The sequence below is a fragment of the Cyanistes caeruleus genome, chromosome 4, assembly GCF_971803275.1.
Source record: "Cyanistes caeruleus chromosome 4, bCyaCae1.hap1.1, whole genome shotgun sequence".
In the NCBI taxonomy this organism is placed as follows: domain Eukaryota; kingdom Metazoa; phylum Chordata; class Aves; order Passeriformes; family Paridae; genus Cyanistes; species Cyanistes caeruleus.
Window position 1 is genome coordinate 24118360 of NC_141704.1, and position 26897 is coordinate 24145256.

Below are 26897 nucleotides of genomic sequence, written 5' to 3' on the forward strand. Positions count from 1 at the left end.
TTCTTATTTGAATTCAAGTGGTTATGCTTTATCCAAAGCATGAAATATTTTGGCACTGTAGCTGGGAAAGGTTGAACTGGAGAACAAAAAGGAGAGGTGAAGAGGGCCTTTTATTACCATCTTCATGTCCTGGTGATGCTATGGCTGTGTGGCTAATTAAATATGATGTTCTGTAGTTCCTTTTGTCTTGGTATCTGCAAACACCATGGTCTCAGTACAACGTCATTTCTCCTGCCTTTCTAAACGCAAAGGTACCTACTGCAACATTCTACCATAGTCAAACATCTACATAGGAACACGTGGTGAGCCAAGAGAAAAAGCCATCTCCATCTTGTTGAACAGCAAAAGAACTATCCCAGTGTTAATGCATGGTCAACCAAAAAGATTGCCTTTTCTGCTACATTACAAACTAATAACCTAACTGTGTCCTTATTTTAACCTTTCAGAGGCTTTTTCCATGATCACTTTTTGAGCACTGATACTTCTCTGAAGGCACAAATAACAGGCTAGCCATTAAGACACACTGTCCAGAGACACCAAGAGTCTCTGTCAGTGTCAATGCACTGAAAGCAAACACAATCCTTGATTACTTCTTTGTATCAAAAATGTCAAGATGTTTGTGTGAACCTCATTAGTCAAAATATTGTGCCTTCTGCTTTAAAATGACAGGAGTTATTTCAGAGCTACTGAAGTGACTGAGCACACTGATGAGTGCACACAGGTGTTCCTAAGCCATCCCATGCTTTCTGCCAGTTCACCCAAATCTAATATCTTGGGCCATGCAGTGCTGCTATTCACAGCCTCCCTTCAGATGAGAGTGACAGCAGCTGAATTTGCTGTGCTATATGGAGGCTTCCTTGACTAGTCTTACTCAGTAAATAACAGGTTTTGTGAGGCCACCTACATTATTTAACGTGTAAGTTCAGAGCTAATTTTTGTTTGCCTGTTTTCATGCACACTGAGGAGTAGAGATAAAAATTTCTCAGATACAGACAAAGGCAGCTCTGCTGTAGAACAACGTTTTCTCCATAAATGATTTTTTTTTCCTTTCATTCACTTTTCTTCACTTGTAAATTCTGATATATTCTAAAGGCCTGCAGATGAAATAAATTTAATACAATTGTAGTTGATTCTAGGGGCACACCCCTAATTGATTTCCAATATTAAGATTATGGCCTATAAACCAATCTAGGGCAGAGACAGATAAGCTTCGTTTTACAGATGAGGAACGCAAACCCAGATGCTCCTGCCCTGACTTTAACAGGGAGTATCTCCCACTCAAGCCAGAAGCAATAATGTAACAGCATTTTCATCACTTATGGGCTAATTTTTCAATTCATTCTCCCCAGGCAGCTAAGACACCCAACTAGGGACACAAGTTCCCCTGCAGCTCCTCCAGTCCACAGATTTCAGTGCTTGGGGGCTTCAGTGCTTTCAGTGCTTGATCATTTTAGGCAGGCTGGTCTGTCTCTCAGAGGAAACATCGCCCAGGCAACCAGGCACCTGATTAGTGCCTCAGGCTTGAATGACTTCGGGTCAGACACCTTCACTCCTTGCACTGAAACTTGTAGGAGCTGTGAATGCCTGGAAGCTTGTAAAAATCAGGCCACAAACGCCTGAAATCATGCCTCCTAAACTGGAGGCCTTTTAAAAGAGCTTGACTATGTTAGGACTTGCCCAAAGTCACAGATCAAAGCCATAGCAGAGTCAGGAACGTAACAAGCCTTTAAGCTGTTAAAAGTCACCAAGCTTCCACTTACTAAGGTGGAATCCCAATGCTGTTTACATACTACATACAGTATCTAAAAAAAAAAAAAAAAAAAAAAAAAGTGATGCAAAACCAGATGAGCATTTCTGACTTGGCTGATTTTTTTTTTGTCCTTATAACTTTGTTATTACTTATTATTTCAGCAAAAATACTACCTGCCTTTAGAATCACAGAATCAGAAAATTGGTCATCCCAGAGCACACGGCACAGAATTGCATCCACACAGTGCTGGAATATCTCAAGGGAGGGAGACCCCACAGCTTCTCTGGGCAACCTGTTCCAGTGCAAGTTCACCTGCACAGTAAAGAAGTTCTTCCTCATATTCAGGTGAAAGCTCCCGTGCATCAGGTTTTGCCCACTGCCTTTTGTCCTATTGCTCGGCATCACCGAGCTCCATCCCTTTGACACCCTCTCTCCTTCACACAGACACCGATGAAGTCCCCTCTCATCTGTCTTTTCTCCAGGCTGAACGGGTTCAGCTCCCTCAGCCTTTCCTCGTAAGAGATACTCCAGCCCTTTAATCTCTTTGCCTCTCTCTGTCCAGCCCCTCCGCTGGACAAAGGACACTGCAGAAAGGCCACGTCCGATTTCGCGGGGCTTTCAGAACAAGGAGAAAAGAAATGCATTAACCGCGCAGCCCGAGCAAGACACAGTCTGTGAACTCGGGAGGACGCAGTTGGCGATGGATGAGGCAGCTCGGCCTTTTCGTGGGCCGGAGCAGGAGCCCGAAGGCAGCGCGGCGCCGCTCACCTGAGACGCTCTGGCGGTTCGAGTCCGCGTCCCCGCCGGCGGCGCTGGCGGCGCTGGGCGCGCTGTTGTCCACCCCGCCCAGCAGGGGGCGCAGGTGGCTCACCGAGACCTGCTCGATGAAGGAGGTGCCGTACTTGCGGAAGTACCACCACTCGAAGATCTGCAAAGCACACACGCCGTCAGGGCCGCCGGCCTCCGCCCCGACTCCAGCCCCCGACTCCAGCCCGCTGCCCGCTCCCGGCCCCGACCCCAGCCCGCTCCCGCCTCAGCGCTGCGCCGCAGCCCGGCAAGCGAGGGGGCAGCTCCGGCGGGCCCGCGGCCTCCTCCCCGCGCACCCCGGCTCCCCGCCCGGAGTTAACACGGGGGAAGTTAAACGAGACCCGACTTTAGGTGGAGAATCTCAAATCTTGTCAACGCAATTATTTTCAATCTATTTTTTTTAAAAAAACAAATAACCTCAAATTATTTCAGCTGCTAGGCCTCTTCCTTTAAATTGCCTTCGAGAACAGCCCCCACGTCCCCCCCACAACCCCTCACTTGGCCCGGTATCAGCCACGCCGATGGGATGCTGCAGTCACGGGTGAATCCGCCTCGCCTTGCCTCAGCTCCCTCTACAGGGAATGTGAGGTAAAGCAGATCTGCTTGTTTCCTCACTAAATGCTTCCAAAGACATTCACCAAGTTTAATAATAATAAAAAAAAAAGTTAAAAAAAAAAAAGTTAGAAAAAACCTTAAAAATTCCAAACAGACTCCAGGAAGCTGAATCCTGTTCCTTTTAGCAATTTTTTTCCCCTAGCTGAACTATGTTTTATTTTTTTTGACTGACTCCAAATTAATTTTATTTTCAGGCATTTGGTTGAGCTAGCAAATAATAAAAAACCTCTATTATTTACAGAGCTCTACTTGGAAAATTATTTCACAGCCTAAGAGAACACCTTGTAATTGAAGTTATACACATAAACATATATGTGGTATTATCACCACAAAATATATTACTCAGTAAGAATACACATACTTCAGAAAACCACATAAACCTGGAAGACTATTTCATATAAATATGGAAAAGGTTTAGACTGTAAAAATTGTAAAAAAACACATGCTTATAATGAATAATAACTTAAGTTGCACTTGAATCATCACCCAAACATCTACATATCATGGGAAACAAAAGCAAATCTAAGGAGTTTGAGAAATTTGGCAGGACTTTGTAATACTGATTGCACTAATAATTGGGAACGAACAATCTCCCCCCTTTTCATTTTCCTCGGTATCTCCATGTGTTACACCAGTACTGAAAGCTTTGATAAAATCTCTTGCTACTAGGCACAATCAACAGTAAGGGGAAGGATTGTGGTCACATCTTTGCCACCATCAGTGTGCTGTTGGGCGGGTTTTGGTGGGTCAGCCAATAGACAGCAAGCTCTGGAAGGCTTCTTCAGGGTCTGCCTGCTCCAGGAAAGCTCAGGCCAGGCTTCACACACTTCCTCCTTCAATATTTTTTTTGTTTTTAAGTTCTCTTGACCTCTTTATATAGCTGAAATTACTTCTGTCTCCATGAGATTGGATTGTCTGTAGACAAGACATACTTTTTACTGCACCCCCTTTAAAGTGGGGGGGGAAATAAATTTTCTGACATAGAAGGAAAATGTTTCTCTCCAAAAGATGCTCCCAATGCATTCTGCACTGGGACTTCCCCTAAATTCCAATGTGTTGTTAAAGCATCTAGAGGACTCATATTGAAGGACTCTATCTGCAGAGGAGTGAAAGGGAATTAAGCTGGTATCTACTTGAGATGAGTTGACACAAGATTTCATGGCAGCTCTGGAGGTCACTCCCCAAAACAATCTAATGCAGTTTCTGGGAGACATCAACGAGAAAGAATGGAGCAGTTTGACGGGGAGAAGATAGAAGGACTATGTGAACACATAGCATTTGGGAAGATAAACAGATGGTCACAGAGAAACCAGAGCATCAACATATTCCTATCTTTGTGAGCTCTTTCCCACTCAAGTCATCAAAAACCCACACAACCTGGACAGTTCCTCCTTACACAGATTCTGAAGTGCATTTGTCACTGTTCTGGTTCCACCGGCATGTGCCTGCAGCAGCACCCAGGTGCAAATTGCAAGTGCCAAGGACAGAATGCTGCTGCAGTGTCACTGAACACTTGTTCCACACTGCTGATAGGCTTCACCTGGCATGCACCACTGCCTCTGAATGCTGGAGATGGTGGATAGGGAGCTGGCACAGGTTTTAGCTGTTCTCATGCTCTTAGGCACACCACACTTTTTAAAGGGGTTAAAGTTTATATCTTATGATTTAAGAGAGCATCATAAGCATGTGGCTGACCATAAGAGAAAGGCCATAAAATACAGTCATAGATCTGCTGTTCTATCTTTGAAAACTTTGGAACAAATCAAGGCACAAAAGCCACAGTTCTACCTGTCCAAAGTCTCAGAGGTAGAGGGTGTTAGGAATGAAACATTATGATATTGCACTGAGGCAAGGGACACTCAGAATTTCACTACAGCCTAAGTCAGGGACTCAAGCACAGCTGCCAGTCTGGCCATGCAAAACTCAGACCACATCTAACAAGCTTCGTACTTTCTCTAAGAGAGGAAAAAAAAGGCTTTGCAAAATGTGCTAACAAATTCCTGCTCATTATTTCAATCATGATCAGCTTTTAGATGAGGTCAGTAAAACCCAGAGAGGGAGTGAATAGCACAAAAGCACACTTGAGCCCACTTGTCCTGCACAAATATATACCAGCTGGAAAGCTGTCACACTGAATATCAATGAAACTGAGGGGACAATCACAAAGAATGTACATATATATAAATATAGTCTTTGCTACAGTTCAGCTGAGTGACAGAAACACACATGTGACACAGCTGTAAGTCTGCCTCCTTAGACTTACAAATACATTATTTATTTTTAAAAATGGCATTAAAGCTCTTAAATTGTTTAAGGCAGCTTTAAAAAATATTTGCTATGTTGAATGAATCCAATGCCAGGAAACATCAACCAGATTTCAATCCATATAGTCTCTTAGAAATTAAAGCCATAAATCATCATCATCATCATCATCAGTTTTTGCTTGGAGTGATTTGTTCAGCATGTATGAGGAGGTAATCTGTAATTTGGTACTTAAGTCAAAACAATAAATTCTCTTTAGAGAATTTTTGCATCTTTCTCAGACAGCATCATCTGGTTTGAAACCTGATTTCTATAAATCTAATTTGACTTCTAACTGCATCATCCATTTGAAAGCCATGCAAAGTCAACAATCTTTTGACAGTTCAGCAGATGAGAGATCATCTGATAGAATAAATTACTATTAGGATTAATTACCCATTGAGAGAGATCTGAAGTAGAAAGGAAATTAATCAGAAAGGTAATTTCGGCACCACTTCTGAAAGAAAAAGCCACCTCATTTCTGTCATATACATACAGTGGGAGGGGAGCTCATCTTCAGTGATCTCCCCTTCACAGCAGTGGCAAACTTCTTGGGGGTCTTTCTAGTTGTTTCCTGTGCTTTCAAACTGAATCAGATGAAAACATCTCCAAACCCTCAAGGGATTTTTGGGACCATAGTATTCACAAGTTAAACCCCTGTTCTGAACATGTCCAGCGTTGCATGTTAAGAAATGCAAATTGGAATTTTTATTTTTTAATCTGGTATAGGTATTGCTTAATATAGGAGTATTTGATTTTGGACATGTTTTCCTCTTAATGCACTTCTCTTCCCCTGTGCAATGAAAATGTTATAGCCATCCTCTTCTTTTATCTCTGCTCTCACATACAAACAATCCCAGATAATTTTATTTATCTCTGTAGTAATGAATATATTCTGCATCACTTCTCTAACAGATCTGATCTTCCTCCACAGTTTTTCAGAACAGATATTCCATTATATATAAATTAATTCACAAGGGATGGTTTTGGTGCAATGGCTATCAATGATTTGAATAGTGCTTTTCTGTTTCTCATATCTGAGAAGCCATCCTCTCTTAGAGCAAACACTCTGTCATTCCCTCCTAGTGTTTGTGTATGGAGTCTTCAACAGAAGCAGTGAGGGATTTCATTTGCCAGCAACTTCCACAGCTCAGATTTCTCTTTCAGCCTTGTAATGAGACTTTCAGATCTCAGAGGAGTAGACCTGGAGTACTCTTCAACCAATCTAATGGGTTTATAGGAAACTTACTCTCTGGAGGAACAGCATAGTGATAGTAAGACTTGATTCCATGTTTTTTTTATAAATATTTATTTTGTAAATAAAAGGAACCACAGCACAGGTTTAGCTCAAGTAATCCATGCTGTTTGTTTGCTGGCACCTGTGTCAACTCTGCCAGGCAATGACTGCAAATGTTCTAGGTGTATTACAGCCCAGGGGCTATTTCCAGTAGACAGTATGGAAAAGGTCATTCATGTTTTGGGAGGCAAGAATGTTTATTCATATGAGTGTGACTATACAATGCTACTTGCCTTTCAGCAAAGCAAGCTGCTGGTCTGTTTTATTTAGCTGTCAGAAGTAGCCAGTGACTCCAGGAGATCCTCCAGTCCTGCCCATGTTGGATCTAGGAAACAGCATGCCTCTGACCATGCTGACTGTCCTTAATGACAGCCTTGAAGGATAAGCACCCCCATTCCTTCTGGATTAAATACACCCACTCAGCATCGTCTTAGACTCTGCTCCTGGTTACTGAACCCCCATTTGTCTTATCTCAAAGTGTCAGCAGGAGAACATACATACAGTGCTAGTGGGCATCATATTCAAAATAAATAGCTATTTACTTCATCCACCTCTGGAAATACAGAAACGAAAAGAAAATAATATATTGCCTACATTAAGTGTATTACTTCTCTCCACACTGTGTAGACCCCACCTAGTTATAATACCATTTTCTTGTCTGTGGTCTGGGTTACAGCCTACCTTCCAATAGATCCTTCCTCTCTCATCTGCTCCTTGGCAAGGGTTTTCAATTTCTTAGGAACTCCCTACAATGATTCTGCCATTACTAACATGTGAGCCTTCTCTGAGCAGAGCAGAAACTTTGAATGGTTACCATATATTGCTTTTCTGTCCACAAAGACTGTCCCTGCACAACTGTCAGACTTTCACAGAGTCTGTGGCAACACCCAGAACTCAAGCCACTCTTCTGCCCCTCTGCAGCAGACTACACAAAGGTAGTGAAACAAGCAGAAGATCAGTTAGTATCTACAGAAAATAAGACAAGCCCTTCTGTGTTACTCAGGTCCTGTACTGGTACCATTGGCTACAAAAGGCTGTGACTCTGACAGTATGCTACATACTTGGGCAGTAGCAAACAGCCTAGCTGCTCAGTGCTAGGCAGTGTGTAGACTCATGCTCTGCCTCTGTAGGCTGGCTTTCTAATTCTTGCATCTGAAAGGCCTGGTATTTGTTCATTGCAGAATGTTTTTCATTGTATAGAAGAGGACACTTACTACTGTAAGTGTGCAAGCTCAGAAGTAGAATAACAAGGAATTAATTCTTGGTGGAGATTTAAGTCTGAGGTTCACTTCTACCTGTGCTTTGTTAGAACTGAGACTCTAAGTTTGCAGTGCAAGTGCCTCACACGCTTGCTGAGCAACTTTGGCGATAACTGCATGTTAAATATGTGGCTTTATTTAGAAATCTCAGTGACATTTACACAGCTCTAGTTCACAGCATTTATTGGAAGTCAGGTGTGTTTCATGACCATTTTATTACCCTACCTGTGGAAAACCTCAGCCTCCCAGACATCGAATACAGTGCAGCTCATTGTATTCTGTGAGACAGCACTTTGTATTTTACTGGATTGAAAGTAAGTGTGGTGGAACCAAGTGTCCAACACAGTATTTCTAATGCAACTGTGGATTAAATCTTGTTCTTATTTTTGATGCCTACAACAGTGCATAGATGAAGTGAATATTTCAACTTTTCAGTTTTTTACACACTACTATGTGCTGTAGTCAAGTAATGGTTAAGGAAAATGCATGCCATAGAAAAGTATTTTCCGTATAGTTCTGATCTATAAGAAATAAGGTCTGAAATCCTTGCTTCAGTTAAGTCATATTGCCTACAGCAAGGATAGAATTTTACCTAAAGAATTAAAACGAAGTAAGAGACAAAATAAGACAGGAGTGTAGTGTTTTGTGAAGGAGTAATGTAGTATTTAATTGCCCAAACTTTGCATTCATTGTTTCATGATTTAGTAGCATGAGTTAGGAAAAGCAATCACTTTCCCATCGGTTACCACACTTATGAAATGATGGAATTTTCCATTCTTTAATAACCTGTGGTGCTGTGATTTCTCCTTCTGATTAGGAACTGCAGCCAGCTGATAATGGAAAGAAATCTGCCAGCCCATATGGTGGAAAATTCCAAGCAGTAATAGTACATCTAGTCTAAAAAGTACCCCAGTGATGTAGATTTGACAAGGGAATGTTTATTTTATAAAGGAACTTCACTTTATACCATTAACAGGACTAAGAATCCTTTAGAACTGATGGTGCTGTGTAGTCTGATGTGTGTGGCAAGGCAGGCAATTCATCATGTTACTAGTGATGGTAAACAGCGTGTAAAACTGGGCCACTAGTAAACAGCAAGATTAAGAAATAATTAAGCTGAAGCAGACTTGGAGTAATGAGAAGCTAGCACTACCTCACTAGAACTTAATCAGCTGTCTTTTCTGCTGCGTGATCTGTTCAACTTGCAGTTTCTTCTTTCCATGACCACATCTGCTTAGTTCTTTTTCCATTATCAAATTTAGAGAAAACATGTTCTCAGCACTGGTCACTACAATCTGGGGTTCCTGGCTGTTACCTGCCTCTTACACATATACCTTTTTCACATTTAGGAAGGTGAGCAGCAAACCACAACTGATAGCAGTAGTGAAGATTTAAAAAAAAAAAAAAGGCTTTCAGTCTGATTTCTGTGTCTACACCTCCATTACATCACTGTTTCTTCAATTTGTTCATAACAGACTTTTTCGTGCAATACTAAGCGGTTTCTTTTGGTTAAGGCTCAATCTGATTTCTTTGTGAGATGTTTCGATTGGTGTCCTTTTGCCCCTTCTCCATATCTTAGTCTTGAGTACTTCTTGTCACTTCCTTCTTGTACTTTCCATCAAAATACAGCACTTAGAAATTTCTTGCTCCCAAGTCACCTGCTGAGCTCATTCCTCAGAAACTGCCTTCATGACTATAGTATAAAATGTACGTAGATTCACAATGATGAATTTAGTTCCAGGTAAATTAGTCACTCTTTAAAGTTTTTATTCCTGTTTGATTCTGTAATGTAATTCAATAGGGCAAAAAATAAACTGTCTTTGTCTTGCCACCTCCTCCCGCTGTCTTCGCCTTATAGCAACAAACACGTAACTGTGTCTGTGAAAACTATGGTATTTCTCTCGATCCTTCTCATCTTGGTGGTGGGGCCCAGCATTTTCTTCTTTCTGAGTGACAGTGCTGAATGTAACATTGTTTTCCTCCTGTACATTTGAGTGAGTTCTGCTGAACTGAATCCAAGTCTTAAAGGTCTGGCTCCTGTTCATATTCTGAAAGTTCTGTTGATCTCTCTGGAACTCTGTCCTGTGCTTTGGGGCTCAATCTATACAAGGCTGATGAATGCCCAAGGTGCAGACATTAGGTAATTGCCTTCTGCTATGAGGAAACTCAGAGCAAGCACAGCAGCAGTGCACCTGCTGCTTTATACCCGAAATCATCTAAGTGATGAGAGTCTCATAGGCATTAAGTAGTCAAGGATGATCATTTGTTTATCTACATCAGCTACAGGCGATGTGGAAGTGAGAGGTGTGGATTTCCATAACCAAACTGATAGTGTTCAGGATCCTAGTTGCTTTCAGGTTTCTCTAAGATTAGTAGATCTGATGTGAACCAGCCTCCAGCCACGTTTCTCTCTCTCTCTCTCCTCTTTCCACTTATCACTGCAGTAGCTTGCACATGGTCTTACTGGTGCCCCCGTTACATGCCTAGTCTGGTGTGGTGAAGGAGGGTCTATAGCTTGTGTACAGCAGATTTTAAAAGCATACAACTTGAAAGAACAAGACTAAGACTAAGACAAAGGCAATGATTCCCTGAGGAGGGGAAGTGGAGAGGGAGGGGGTGATCTCCCAGCTATCTAGAGACAGGTCTCATGGGAATGGTTCAAAGCTGTGACAGGGGAGGATCAGACTGGACATCAGGAAGAATATCTTTACTGAGAAAGTGATGAAACACTAGAACAGGATTCCTTGAGAGCTGGAGGATGCCCCAAGCCTGTCAGTGCTTAAGAGGTGTTTGCAGAATGCCCTCAAAAACATGTTTTAACTTTTGGTCAGCCCTTAAGTCATCTGGCAGCTGGGCTAGATGACCATTCTGTTATATTCTATGTTATGCTATACTATTAATTTGTGTAAGCAGTAAGCCAACTCTCAGCAGTGAGGAAACAAGAACAGGCCATATACAATAATATACATGCACACCCTGTTAGTTCTTATCTTTTTAATCTCCATTTGTTTCTAAGAAGATATTTAATAAAATTCAAAGCAAATGCTCTACTTCGGACTCCTGCATTGTGATAGTATTGTGATTCACTCCACTGCATCAATTTACATAAAGAAGCCTTCAAGAATTACATATGGGAAGAGGGCTTTTTAAATGGTTTAAAAGTACAGACATGTAAGCAAATAGGCAGATATGTACTGGGAAAGACTTTAGAAGTGAAGATCTGAAATAATCATCCCTTGGAATCCTAGCACCAGGACTGGTGTTTCTCTAGTAAGTCCTGCTGTATGTTTCTGAAAGGGCTGAGATAGTTGGTACCTTTCCTCCTCTCCCTTTTATTGGCCTTTATCATTTCTGTAGTACTTGTCAAGGAAAGCACTTAATGTGCAAACACTTGTTAAGAATTACTGTAGGGCTGTTGGTGAGTCATATTGTTCTTCAAGAATTTTATCTTCAAAGATACAGCACTCAAACTTCTTTCTTTTTCATTCCCACAGAAAAAGACAAATTTTATGTGCTGCAGAATTGTAAGTTAACAGAAGAAAAAAAGATACCTATTAATCTGCATGAAGCCCAAAATACAATTCTGGATATCAAAATCAAATTCTAAAGTGATATGAATAGCTAATATATTAATGATATTTAATATAGATATAGATGATATATATGTATGATATAGATATAGATATAGATATAGATATAGATATAGATATAGATATAGATATAGATATAGATATAGATATAGATATAGATATAGATATAGATATAGATAGATATAGAGAATTAATGACATAGTACTTACCAAAATAAGTCCCGAGATTAATGAGGATGTGCCTGTCAGGGCAACATAGAACTTGGGGGTTAATGTGTTCAAAAACATACTCACTGAAAAAGAAAAGAGAGGAAACCGTGAGTACAAGAGCAGGACATGTTCTCCATGTGTCCCTTCCTCCTCCCAACTGCAGGTAAGTTATTACCTTAGCTTTGACAAAAAAGACAGTTAAAATAACATCCTGTTCCATCTGCCTAACATGTGATAAAGTAGAGCATTAGACTGTCACATGCAGAATTTTGTTTTCACAACAAAGCCAATCACGAGGCATTGGAAAACAGTTGCACACATGTCTGGGACTTTTCTATTTCAGTCAGTGATCCACTGACATAGAGTTTAGGATTTTCATGATATATGGGAAACATTTTATTATATGCCTTTGCTACTCAATTGCAGTTAGAAATCAGGGAAGTCTATCTCAATGTCCTGCATTCAAAATTGTCTCAGCATCCTGTAGGTCTTGATGAAGTTTTTTTAAGCTTTTTACTTCTCACTATCTTGGTTCCTCATTTACAAAGTAGAACATAATTACATTTTCCTAATTCATTCTACTGCTCCGAAGCTGCTAAAGCACTCAGTATGACAAGAGTGAATAAATGATTAGAAAAAGACCTATTTAGCCTTCTGTTAGTAAGAATATTCTGTTAATAAAAATCATGATAGTTGCCTGGATTATCTGAAATCTAGGGCTGAAGAGAAGTCAGGTGAGCAATTCCATCTGTATGGGCTTCTGGAAATCCAAAGGATTTTTCTAGTCATATCCCACCTTGAGAGCTGCTGAGCAAATCACCAGGTAATCACGCTCATCTCCCACAGAAAATTCATGTGGCTGGCCTTAAGAGAATAAAATATTCTAGGGTTTTGATAACTCTATGGAAGCTACTAGAGAGAACTGGAGTTCTACTAAATTCTAGATGTTTAAAGAAAACACAACTTTCCATCACTTTCATCTTCCACAAATGAAAACGTTCCCTTAAAGCACATAACGGGTTAGAATACCTTCTGTAAACAACCCTACTGGTCTCAACCACTGCCAAAGAATTTCTCATACATATATACATTTATATGTATACACACACACATGTATTTGTACATGTACATCCATCCAGGACTGCAGAGAGAACTGACAATAGTTTAGCAGGTAAATTTAAAAGGCTTGTAGCAAAATATTAGTCATTAAAAAATATTGCTAAAAGGCCTGGATATGTAGGTGTGAGGCCCTCAGTTCATTCTATTCTCTTTATAAATAATACCTAGCAGAAATTAAATTATATAAAGCCAAAAAATGAAGAGGAGACAACAATAGCAGAATGCAAACAATCAAACATATGATTCACTTTCCAAGACCAGTAAAAAAAAAAGTTTTTAAAAAATGCATCACTAAAAGAGATTAAACTCTGCAATTCGGCTGCTTTGTTTGGGTTTTGGCTGCTTATTTTCTGAGCTGTTTTTTTTCCTTGAAGAAGCTTAAAGTGTTAAAATAGAACTGTCCTTTCCTAGTCCACTGGAGTGGCATTAAGCACCAAGCTGATATAGTAAATAATAAATCTGGTGGTTTTTAATATCATTATGTATTTTCTTTCCCAAATGCATTGGATGCCAGATTCTCAGCTAGAGTAAATCAGCACCACATTCTCAAAACTGCTGTGTGCAACACAGGTACACTGTCCCCCTCCCTCCCTCCCTCCTGCCCTGCCCTGCCCTGCCCTGCCCTGCCCTGCCCTGCCCTGCCCTGCCCTGCCTTCCTTGCCCCCCTGCCTCCCTTTCTTTTTAGGACTATAAAAGCAGGCTTTCTTCAGCCACAGCACCTATTAAGTACGAGGAGGAATGGAGGGACTGAAATAGCTTTGGCTTCACCAACTAACGAGGCTCTTTTAGGAGAAACATTCCTCATTTTGGAATGCAAATATAAGCCAGAGACATACACAAACTATGTTACTGGAGAAGTTTCAGGCTGCCAGTGAAACTACCTTTGCTTAGGTCAAGATATGCCTGAGAGAGGATATGCTACGATGGGATATAGATGCCTGTGTTCCACCTTGTAACACAGCGCTACTGTAGTGCCAACAATAACATGAAAAGCCAGGCAGCAAGAGACTTTACAGAGGAGGTTTCTCTTCCACTCTCCCACCACAGCTTCACAGCTTATGGAATCCTGGAATTTTTTCTAGTAAAATTTCCCATTACCCTGGAGGTAACTTGATTTCCAAAGTCGTGAGCCATCTAAGTCTACTGTGAAGATTCCACACAAGCATTGAGTAAGGATACAGTCTATTTGCTTTAAATATTTTACTGACTTCCATCCATAAAAATTGTTTTGGGAAATACATCCCCACTTGGAAAAGCCCTCTCAACAAATTAGCTCTAGGAGCTCATCAGTGGAGTACATTGAATAAGGCTCATAGGAAACATTAGCTTTCCTCTGTCACCACTCTTTTACAAGCAATATATACTGGTTTATAGAGAAGCTCTCAGATGTGAATGAAGATTGGATTTTATTTATCTGTAATTTCCACAAGTATTACTGCTTTCTTCTTTGCACATATACTGATGTTCCTTTATCCTCCTTACTATAGGCTGCTGCAGTTCTTCACTTTTACAGCTTAGTCAGAGGAACTCTAAAGGTGAACAGATATGGTGCTGGATGCTTTTAGATTTTATGGGCCAGACTCCCAGATAATGGAAATAACTCGGTAGTTTTGATACACATGCACTCAATGACCAGAGCTGTTTATCTGGACTGCATTTCTCTAATCCTTTGGCCATTCTTTTTCCCACTCATTAAATATAAGAATCTTCATTATGAAAAATATCACCTTTTGCCAATTATTAGCTACTCTCCCAGTTCCTTTGTCTCCATAAATACTATTAACAAAAGGTAATACTTTCTAATAAGAAACATATCTCCAAAACAGTAAAACTAAGCATGTGTGGTCCGACTATTTTTATTCTGAAGTCAATGAGAATTCAATCATCATTTCAGTGGAAACTACATCAAGGCCTAGTTCTTATAATAATTAATCTCAAGAGTAAAAATCAATCCACTTTTGCATTGTGATAATATATCATTATCCAAAAGGGAGCATTTCTTTACAGTCAGCGTTCTGACACTGAAGAAATCACTGTAATATCCAACATCTCCATCTCCCAGTGGAATTAGGGTTCCTGAGTGTGTTGTAGTAAACTAGAGACATTAGATAATGCTACCTGTTCATCTGCCTAAATTTGGATAGCAGTATTTTTCTTCTGTATTTCCACTTGATGATGCAGCAGGATTGAGGAGCAGAGATAGATTTCTGAGAAATGTGAGCTGAAGACAATAGCAGATGACTGCAGAATAAAGAAGCGAGGTAGAATCACCACCAAAAAGTAGTGCTGTATGTCATTTCTTCTGAATTCCAGTGTATGCCTAATTATTTCTGTTCACAAAGGGAAGATGTTGCAGCTATTCAGTTCAGAATACAATCTCTTGTCTGTAACTTGGTAGGACTTAAAAAGGGCAAGTAATGAGTATCTAGACTCCTACAGTGGCAGCTTGTTTGAAATTACTGTTCAATCCAAATTATTTGGCTTTTGACAGTGAATGATCTATTTTAGGTGTGTTAGTACAGCTTGTTCTGTATTTTTCTAAAGAAAAACAGCATGACCTAATAAATATAAATTCTGTCTAAAAAAGCCAAACATGTCTACTTATGAGAGACTCCTGGCCTTAGAAATATCCATCCCCTCTTTCTTCCATTCTCTTTATTGCTTTCATTTTAATAATACTTGAGACATCCAGACAAAGGCATATTTACATTTTCAGAAGTGCCTAAGATACACTGCTAAGTCATTTCATCCTTCTGTATACTATCTAGGGAAGGACTGTTATTTCATTGTTAACTGTGCACGCTCACAGAGATGAATTTACATCCTATTCAATTCACAGCCGACAAGTTACAAAAGCCATATCTAACATTTTCAGTTGAGACTAACCAAAAGAGGTGACTGAAATGTTTTTGAAAGCAGATGCCATTTCATTCATGTTATATATATATTATTCATTTGCAATACTTGTGATTCGTTCTGAACCTGGGAATAAACACAAGAGGAAAATCCGGGTATATTTCAAGTAACAAAATCCTTGAAACACGTAAAATGTATCACTCAAGGTGATAAAAAACACTGTTGCTTTTTAAATTTCTTCAAGGTCTTGAGGCATTCAGAATTCAAGCATGTGAGGAACCACAGTAGAAAATACTGGGGTTGAACTGCTGAAAGTATCATATTAACTGCTGCATCAGTTAATTACATTAGAAGGTCACTAGGGGAGGGAGCACTGCAAACTAGCAGCTATTCCCACATGCAGGTCTACTAAAATGACAGCCCCATTACCTACATCTGAATGTGAAGTGATATAAGTGTACAGTAAGGTGCAAATAAAAATTTAATAGCAATGTAACATAAATCATATACACAAACAGATCGAGCAAAGATGGGATGATATCATTTATGGCACTTCTTTGTTACCTCAAAATGCAGGTACAATTATATATATCTCAATAACCTTGTTAAATAAAAATATTATGCATAAATAAATAATATATAAATTAACTTACATAAATACATAAAGATATAACTGGGTACAGCAGTTCATTTTGTAAGAGAAAATTGCCAGAAAACATATAAAAGTTTATAGTACATAGCCCTTTTAGTGCATTATCAGTCCTTAAGTCATCATGGCTATATTTGAGTCTCTAAGAAATTCTGCTGCACTTTCTGCCTCTGTAATATTTGCTTGGTATCCAGACTGATTTAAACTCTTTGAACACCAGTGCCAAGAGCCCCAAATCCCTCAGACAGATGACATGCTAAGAAACCTATCGTTGGAGACCTTTGACACAGCTATTTAATTTCTTTTCACTGCAGCCAGACATTCAGGCTGCTGTTCCAACAGGGTACAGAAGACAGGGCAGTGACTGGCTTGTTTCACAGGGGCCTCTGCTTGGATTAATGAAGCTCCTCAATTCAGTGGTAGCAGCAATGAAGAACCCATCTACTACCAAAGTGTCAGCAAAGAGGGCAAAATTAAGTTCAATAAACTTATTTTACTAAATGTATAAACTTTCCCTCTCTGAGTATGAAATGCTGCATATTCTTGGCTTTAATTGAACAATTTGTACCTAAACTTTCTGAACTCTCAACCCCTCCCTCATAAGAATGTTGCCTATAATTTACTTTGCAGAAAACACACTAGGACCAGGCTGAATTACGCATCAGATACTATGATAGTCTCCAGCTAAATATAAATACAAACCCCATTAAATTTAAAGCTAGCACAGAGTATTGTCTCAGAAAAACCAAAGTATTTTACCAATTACCAGGACTTTCCCTGGGAAGCTACCAAGATTTTTTTAACTTCTTCAGACTTCTTAAAGACATTACCAAAGAAGTAAGCATTCAAAAGTTTAAAAATGCTGCAGAGAGATTTTCCATTTACCTGTTGCAGATGCTATGCAGTTTCCTTCTTTTGTTTTCAAAACTTGAAAAAATTTCTCAGGCAGAGACAGCTGGTGTCTTACCTGTGCACAAGGAAATCCAGATTGACCACTCACTTTGTTCAACCATCCAGTCCTGTCCTAAAGACACGAGGCTGAATGTGAGTCACATTCGGATGCCTGGAGCTTGTGCTAATGGCCAGGGGTCTGTAGCTCTCAGTTACAGATCCCCTGGATCAGAACCCAGGGGAGAGAAGATGGTGATGTACCAGAAGCCTCCTGTTATTTCAACTCTGATTAACTACATAATCAAAGTTCTGCCCATACAGATATTTCAAATGAGTGAAATAAAACTTTCTGGACTGAAGACCATCATACTCTCTATTCCATGTTTCCACATCTTAAATGCAGGTTTTCCCTTTCAATAGAAAAACACAATAAAAAGGGAAAGTGAGTGGGGACAGTCTTCTGGAGAAAATTTGGGTATGATGGGAGAGGAGAGGCTTTCAGCCACAAAGCACAGCCCAAAGAGAAGAAAAGGCAGATGGCAGTAAACACAGGACCAGTTACATGTCAAAAACTTTCAGGTTCATTTACTTATAACTGAAAAACAAAGAGTTTTGAAAATGGTGACTAATATTCTTTCCACTTTTCAACCCAATTGCCCACTGAGCAAATTATACCCACCACAGAAAACTGAAACAAATCTTACTAAATTTAGTCCATCTCTTCCCAAAAGAATTGTTGCCTGAGGATTGCAAACAAATTTGGCTTAATCATGCTTCCCAGCATGCTAACATGTTAAATATCTGAAGGCCAAAGTGACACAATGATCTGTGCTGGCTTGCTTTTCCATGCCAAGTCTATATTCATATTACGATGTCCAAAAGTTACTAGATTGATCAAAACTATTGTCTCATTCCTAGCAGGACTTAGTCTTTGCTGGCTGTAGAGCTTTTGGGACTTAACCTCCTGCAACCTTCAGAGTGCATTAGCCATTCAGCCTGTTACAGTAAGTTTGCTCATTCCCACTGTGAGTAGTATACAGGGAAATGTAACTGATAAGAGATAAGAACCAACACAGAGCTGAGGGCAGAAGGGCATACAGGTGCATCAAGGAAACCAGATCTGTGAGACAAAAAAGCACTCTATTGTGACTTGGGAAGGGAAAGAGAAAAGAAAACCAGGTTAGAGGTAGACTAGTGAAATACAGAGATGGGTTAAAAGAAAAATTAAAAAATGGAATGGCAATAAATACTATCAGGCATAGAAAGAAGATGATAGAGGGAAGAACAGCAAAAGAAAAAAAAGACACAAGAAATGACTCACACAACATGAATGTAAACAAAGGCTATTTTTACCTCAGCAAGAGATGCTTTGCATGTCAGAAGTACCTTTTCACTGTGAGAAATAAGACTCCCAACAATAACAGCTTTGGTCATTTGGGAAGAGATGGTGTCCAGAAGTTATTCCTTGCTATCAAATACACCCCAAAGCCTTTTCTCACAAGCTATTAAACCCTTAACAAAAGGTGCTACTAAAGGTTCCCATTCCCAGCTCTATTTTCCCAGAATGTCCTGCTATGGTCAACACCTACACTGTGTCTCAGGAGCAGAGAGGTTAGACAGACAAAAAATGCACTATAACTATACCCCAAAGAAGACATTTTGTCTTGGGAGTTTAAATATTAAAGCAAACTTAGTATAACTAGACCCAAGCATAGTATTTTGCTATTCCATTTGTCTGAGATGATAGACTCCCTACCCTGGATTTGGGGAGAGTAAAACTATGAAGAAAAGATCAACTTTCCTGAATGCAAGCCACTATTATAATGCAAATTTTCTGTCACATAGTTACCCCTGCCAAGGGACAGGGACATTTGCTCTTGCTTTCACAATGCAATGGTGACATGAGTTAATTACACAGCTTCTGTTAATTACAGAGCATGCTGCATGAACACCAAGATTTGCTGATAGTTGGCAGCAGAAACCATTCTTAAAAAACCCACCCACCTCCTCCCCCCAAACCAACAGAACCCCCACAGCATTTTAATTTAAAGAAAACAAGGGAGAAGCCACTTCCCTTGCAGCCCTTAGCTATCAGGTACTGAAATACTGTGCATTTCTTTATGACCACCACTGTGTCCTAATGCTAAAAGCAGACTAGTGATATTAATAATGTACAAGCGGAAAGGAAAGACTTGGTCAAATAAAAATGAGGCATCAAGGATGAGCAATGATGCACTGAGTAGATTTTTACAGATGTGGATGTATAAAGTCATGTTGTTGCTTGGTTGTTAGTCAAAGTCTCTTACAATGCTTTCAGCTTTAATTCTTCTAAAATCAGGTTCTTGCAAATTGATTTGAAACACTGTCATTATACACATCTCCCCTGCAGATTTAGTTTCAAGAATCATGAATCCTTGTCTTAGTTTTTACATCAGCATTGCACTGCATGAGGAAGCGCTCTCAGATTTGTGATGTATGTCTTTGTAGGCAGAACCAGTCCAGATACTGGAGAGAGCACCTTCACAGTTAGGTTGAGGTTTCCTCTTCTAATCACACACATACCAGCATGTGTATCACCAAATTCCAAAACACAAAAGCAAAGGAAATCCTGATGGGATGCAACAGCCAAAGGGGATGAATTCCCCAGAGGTCTCTCAGGAGACTGCAGAGTATCACTATGCAGAGACATCTTCTGCCTTCTCTTGGATACACACTTGTAAGAGAAAGCAGGAGTAGGGCAAGAGTATGGCTGTTGCACAGTTTATCAGGTAGATGTTTTAAAGTCTTTTAGGTCTTCAATTTAGGGTGCACAGCAATTGGGCTCTACTGAAAATCAATAGTAATGTATTTCATTGCAAAAGTGTACTTAAAGACTGCAAAAAAACCCACTTTATTTACCACTCTGCAGCCCAAAGTGTTCAAAGAAATTCCTATTTCAAGATTTCTCTTAACAGCAACTAACCATTCATGTAACTGAACTGACAGATCTTTATCCAGTTTGGACAGGCACTCTTTGCAAAGTTAAACACACCTGTTACCTTAACTGCTGATTATTCTGAGGCATTACACAGATTTATGTAGTTTAGCCTTTCAAAGCTGTATTAAAACAAAAACCAACTACTAAACCTAATTATCTAGAGTCATTTAAGAAAATTAAGGGCTTTTGTTCCAGCTACCAGATCCGTACAGCTCTCTCAATGGAAAGGGTATGTTTTGCCCTCTTCTTTCATGCAACACTCAGGGAGGTAACTGCACCATTAAATCTTTTTGATGTTAGTTCATTAGCTATGTAAAGAATACCCTAAACTAAAAGTTTGCCACAGTGATTAATTCCAATGCCACAGATAACAAAGGCTAATCTACTCTAGAGAGACAAACCATACAAAGTTTTTACCAGCATTCCACAAAAGAGAAAATATCCCATGGGTTCCCATTGTCCAGGAACCTCTCTTGGAAGAGCTATTCCCATGCTAAGACTAAAGAGACACATGAACAAAGCACCCTCAGCTGCCCTGCAGCCTCCTTTTGTGCCTCCTTTTGTTCCAGGCAGGATTTGATAGAGCACTAAACCAACAAATACGAGCAGTGCTACACTTTCCATCCTTGCTTGTGTGTTGCACTCCTAGGCATACAGACAGGAGCACCATGATTTGTGCAATAAACAAAATTGTCTCAGCAATGAAAAAAAAAAATCAGAAAACTGGGCTGAAATTTGCATATTGAAGAAACATTTTTTTTAAAAAAAACTTTTTTTTCCTTTTTTCTAATTCTGGAGAAATATTCTATTCCAGACATTTCTGTTCTAACCTTGGCAGCCTGACTCTATATAGTAAATCTATTTTGAGAATCTCTAAGATGCTGATCTCTTTGCATACAAGAAACTGCAAGGTGCTTCTTGGAATAGAGGTGACTAGAAAACACTTTCATAATTAGAGCCAGCAATGTCATGAAAATTCCCTGGAGATCTACAATAGCTGATACCATTATCCTGTCATTGAAAACTCATCTACTTACAAAATCAATAAGATGTTTGTGCTGTTTTTCTCCTATAAGAAATTTCAACCTATGTTAAATTTCTATTTGAAGCAGGGATTTATATTTTTTTCCAGTAATTGATGGCCTGGGTAATGTGGCACAAAAATAAAGGGAAAATGATTTTTCCATCAAGTGTTATTCATTATTGCTATGTATCTAATAATCAGCTTTCCACTTCAAAATATTCTTAACACTGTGTGACTCACACAGTAATTGTACCAAAAGAAAAAGAAGACAAGGCAAGTGGAAAAATTTTACCTCTTTGCCTCCATTTTGGGGTATTTCAAATAAAGCACAGCAGCAGGTTTGACAAGTACTGTATAATCTCCATTGTCTACCAGTCTCTTGGGATACCCAACCTTATTAAAATGGAAAAGGCTCTACAGTAACTCTGCAGACAGAACTCCAATCTGCATTCAGGACCTGACTGATGATGAGACAAACGTCAGGGGGGGAATTTTGCATAATAAAGATTTTTAGTAGAATGAGCTCTAGAGAAAGAATTTCCAACCAAATGCAAAGCAAATGATGAAGTGGGGTTTGAGGGAGCACCTCTCTCACACAGACTTATGGACATATAGCATGAAGTTAGACTTTCAAAAAATTATCATCTTGTGGCTGGGGTGGTCCTCCTGTCCCCCATAGGCAATGAGTCTCCCCAGTGCATTTTCTCTAAAGGTCCTGTGTGTCTGCTAGACAAAACCAGACTGTCCACAGTTTTAAAGTGTGCTTTGTTTCATTAGAAGACAAATTAAATGCCACTTAGTCTACCTCATTAACAATAATGATATTATTTGGTTTAGCCTTTGATGAAATCCCATGAGAAAAGGCAGTGCAAGACACCCACTATTTTTCTTACTGAATATTTGATGGTTTTAATTCCAAACATGACCGTGGCTGAATTGGCTGAAAACAACTGAAGCAGCATTCAGTCCAAAAGTCTTCTTTAATTTTCCTTTCTTCTGTTTAAAATTAGTGAATCTTTTCAGAGGTGATTCCCCTCATACAGGTAGGAGGGACCACAGGATGGGGGAGGGAAGGACTTGCAGGCAGGACTCAAACTCAGGAGTTCAGTTTTCCATTCTCTAGGGTTGATAAGACCTGAGCACATGTGGCTGTCACTGCTTCTGCTGATTTCCAAACATGACTGAGTGCTACTTCATCACTGCACCTGGTGACGACCAGAGAAGGTCATTGTGATGGGCTGTGTGCAAACAGAGCCCATCAAAATGCTGTGGTTTCCTTACATCTGCTTGTTCCTCTTCTGGTCACATTAGTGTATCTAGGACTAGTGACCATGGCTATGCTAATCCTGAGATGCTGGTGGCTAATTATGATAATCACTGCGTTGGAATTTTTGCTGCTGTGCATTAATTTGACCTATATAGATCACCCTGGAAAAACTGTCTCTAAAGCTGAAACTTGCCATGTTTTCTCTAAATGAAGTACCAAAAGTTTCTAGGGGTTTTTTGGGTAGGGGAATGACATGCAAAAGGATTCAACAGCTGGGGGACTTCCCATCCACTCCCAGTTGCCCTTACATCTGTGGTCAGGAACCAACTTTCTGTCTGGCTTTTGAGGGAGAGTAGGAGGAAAGTGACCTCCAAGTGTGTGGCACGTGGAACCAATTCCCCTCTGAACACAGATCTGAAGGAGCAACTGCTTCAACAGAAAAATCCAGAACAAAACTTTGAGAGTGGCAGAATACCAAAATCAATACAGCAACATTCAAAATGGGCTCTGGCACAGAAAGCTCAAAGAGGGAATGCAAAATTATTGTAGGAGGCTACTTACCTTAATGCTTTTCAAAATGCCACTTGGCTCAGAAACAGAGAGATTCAGAACCTGTTAAGTGTGTTTAAGCACTTGGAACTGTAGCATTTAAATGACTAACAAAACCCCTATTGCTCATTATTCAAAGCATGAAATACCACCGAGAGGGCAGCTGACTTTCTGGCTAGAATTGCCCATTAGAGACGTGTTTAGGGATATATATAATACTGGAGCAACATGGAACTTGCAATAGATCTTGGCTCCCAGCTTCATGGCTGGCTTGCCTGCAGTCTTTCAATGCAGTGCTTTGGGGCCTTGGATCCCTGACTGTGCTTTGGGAAGAGACCTAAGTAACCTTTTGTGTGCAAAATCAGCAGAGCTTCATTGCTCTAATTTCTGGCCCCCCTACTGGACTCTTCACTTGCATGTAGCAACTTCCTAAACTCCAGAAAAGTGAACTGCTGTGGCCTTTTCCAAGGATTGATCCTGGTGGTGTCACCCTCTGAAATAGCTGACTGTATCCAAAGGAAGGCATTATATCCAGTACTTTCCAGCAGACCTGATCTAGGTCCAGTCTGTCCCAGGACACCATGGTGGTCTGTGAAGCAGACTTGCTTGCTTTTCACTGTATATAAAGGGGTTGGGAGATAAAATAGAGTATGAGAGAGTATGTAAAGGTGATTAGAAAAAAAAAAACTAATACAGCCTTGCAGACTGAAAAACTCATTTTTAGCAGAAAAAGTGAAGGCTACATATAACCTACTGTGTTGGGTTTGGGTCTCCCTGTATTTGGCTCTGATCTCCCTCTTTTCTTTGTTACTTTATAAAAAGAAAAACAGCTCCCCAAAGGAGGTTTCTCTGAGCCCAAACAACACTGGCACTATTAAAGAATGGGCCCCTTGAAAGAGCTCTTCTTCATATTATGCAATTAATCCTTCCCATGGTGAAGAGCTTCCACTGCAGAAGAAGATCCCAAACTTTGAAAATAGGAAACATCATCATTTAGGGGAATTAAAGAAAACCATCTGGGCTTGTTAAGGCTTTACTGCCCAAAGGAAACAGCACACCACAGCTTGCGAAGCAAACCCAAGCTCAGAGTCTATATTGGTAGCAGAAGCCAAAGGCAGGAAATACCATAGGTGTGTGAGCTTGAAATGATATCAAGAGATGTTACCATCTTGTAGCTGTATTAAAAAATGTACTTGTCTGACATGGAGTAGGGCAAGATTTGTTTATTGTTGCATGAATACTTCAAGGAAGATATAAACCCTTTCCCAAAAACATTCACAGTTTTCTCAGCGAAATGTAACACTGAAAAAAATACTTAACTGTTTTTCAAAACCCATTTTTTTCCCCATTAACAAGTTCTTTGTCCTAAGGACACTTAATTTTTAGACTAAATAAATAAATCTGGTCTTTTTTACCTTATGAGTTATGAACATGGCTTTGTGGGAAAAATGCACGTCCTGAAATGGAAATATTATAATAAGCTTCTAGACTTCGCCAAAATGGTGTTTGCCTTTTTCTGAAAAGTAAAACTTCTTAGGAAACTATTCCAGGTTTGTTGCTCATGAAATACAATCATATTTTTTTTTTTTATAATTACATAAATAGCACAGAATCATTATCTTTTCCCTAAAGCTGTTGTTTTGGTTTTTTTTCCTGTAGGAGTTTTCACAATTCAATTTAATATTGCCAGTTTTCCCAAGTTAAATTAATACCACTGAATAGGGAAATCCTTCAGAGATTAGTTAGTCTCAAACCAGAGCTGGGCAGACAACTTGCAGCGGTTTTTGCAGCAATTTTAAGTATGTTGCTCTTACTGGTTTTGAAAAACAAGGAAACATTTTTAATCCTATGCTTGATTGTTCCTCTGAGGTAAAGGAAGGAAAAAAAGGGCAAGAGAACATTGTTTAGAAAGCTAAAGCTCTCTCTGCCCCATCTGCCAGTCGCACTGCCATCAATGCTGCTTGGCTGTGAAAAAATGATGACTACATGAGTATGTATGAGGAGAACTGAAGTGCCATGGAAGGCCAGTGACATTTTTCCCATACTCAAGTTTTGGGAAATTCTGGCAAATTAGGCAAGCTGAGCACCACTGAGGCAAAATTACATGTAAATATGTAGCACAGATATTCAAGTGAATAATTAAAGCAAATCCTCCTGGGTTACAGCCTGCTGCCTGGGTGTTTGAAAACAAGCTCCTGAGGAATGGTTACAAAAGACCTCTTCACTGCAGTGCACAAGGACTCAGGGGCTGGAGAACCTCCTTCCATGCAGACTACACTGGAACCAAGCAGCACAGCTTGCCTTGAGCTCAGCTGCAAAGTGGAAACAGAGCTTTTATCCTGCAGTTTCACACTTATTTCATATGGAGGCAAGCAACTTCTGCCAAATCCTCACTGATAAGATTGAATAAGCAGAAAAAAGGAAAGCAAAATTGTCAAATAAAATGAAATGTCTGGATTCTCTACTGACAGTCTTGAAATGTATAATTTTCTTTTTGAGTAGACCACTACTGATTCTCCTGTTTTGCTCTGAGCAGACATAACTTTGTCACCACAGTTATACTCCCTTTCTTTAGAATTGTTTATCACCAGGAGCCCTGCACAGAGCTGCCAGGGAAAGCAGAGCCTCTGCTGGCAGATGGGCCCATTAAGATCTTTTGCTTGAGCCCAGTGGAACCAAAGTGCTGTCTGTACATCAGATGACCTGAAGTGGTCACATGTATTAAAAGGACTGAGTTATTTGTTCCTCCATCTCTTCAGGGCACACCTGCATTTTGCAAGTTAATTTCCCCAGCACACCAGTGTCCAGTTCACAAGGCCATTTTTATTTTCTTCCATGCTGCAGTAGTTTAAAAGCCTCTTCTTGCATCCACTTCCTTACCTTCACTGCAGTTCCCTCCTCTTTGACTTGTAAATTATTCATTCTATCATTTAGCTCAATTTAGTTTCAATTTGCAATGTCATTCAAACACAGCACAGTAGATTTATCCTCTCCTCTTTCCCCTCCCATTCCACTGCATTGGAGACGGTCTCAAAAGGAGAAGGAGCCAAAGTGCAAAACCTCTGTTTTTGTCTTTTCTGACAGGAACAGATGAGAGCATCCATTCCTGAAGAGTTCAGCAGCAGATGCCACTTCTAAAATCCAATTGTATGGTAAACAATGGTGGGCCAAATGTATAATGAATGCTGATGGGCAAAACTCTAGTCAAAGTTACCACTGACACATAACAATTTCCCAGTAAATTATTTTGCAAAGCTTTCCCTGAAATCAGATGTCCCTGTAGTTCAGCTAAAAAAGCTGGGAAGAAATACAAAGAAGTGATTGATGAACAGAATTTAAGGACAAAGGGATCTAATCAGGAAATACAGATGTTTACTTTATTTAAAGGATGAATAAAATGTTCCTTCACCTTGAAGGAAAATAACCCTGTTGAACAAAAGGAAACCATCACTGCCAATGCTCTATTGCAAGAATAAAGTCCATAATTGATTTTTGTATTGCCTGGTGGGGTGAAGGCAGTGGGATTCCTGGAGGGGTGCTAATTCACCGGGAGAACCTGGAGACGCAGCAGCAGTTGGTTCTTTTGATTTGAGGCAAGGCAGCCTCTGTACTACTGAACCTTTGCTTTGAAAGGGAGCCCTAAAACCTGATGGATGTTGAAATCAGAATTTGCCTTGTGTTTGTCCTCACTTCTGTCTGTTAGAAAATCCACATGCCTTATTTTTGCCTACTCTTCC

At 39.9% G+C, this 26897-nt stretch overlaps 1 protein-coding gene across 7 annotated transcripts in view; it reads right to left on the reverse strand.

Moving 5' to 3' along the window:
• Positions 1-26897, reverse strand: part of ST7 (suppression of tumorigenicity 7) — a 134294-nt gene that overhangs the window by 51704 nt on the left and 55693 nt on the right. For 3 of the 7 annotated variants that reach the window (XM_086887031.1, XM_086887033.1, XM_086887032.1), the window contains exons 2-3: positions 11829-11911; positions 2519-2678 (exon numbers count right to left, since the gene is read on the reverse strand). In XM_086887031.1, the coding sequence (XP_086743157.1) occupies positions 2519-2678; positions 11829-11911 (243 nt within the window). Of the gene's footprint in view, positions 1-2518; positions 2679-2974; positions 3122-11828; positions 11912-26897 lie in introns of those variants that run through there. The other 4 variants (XM_086887036.1, XM_086887037.1, XM_086887035.1 and 1 more) reach the window with 2 other exon arrangements.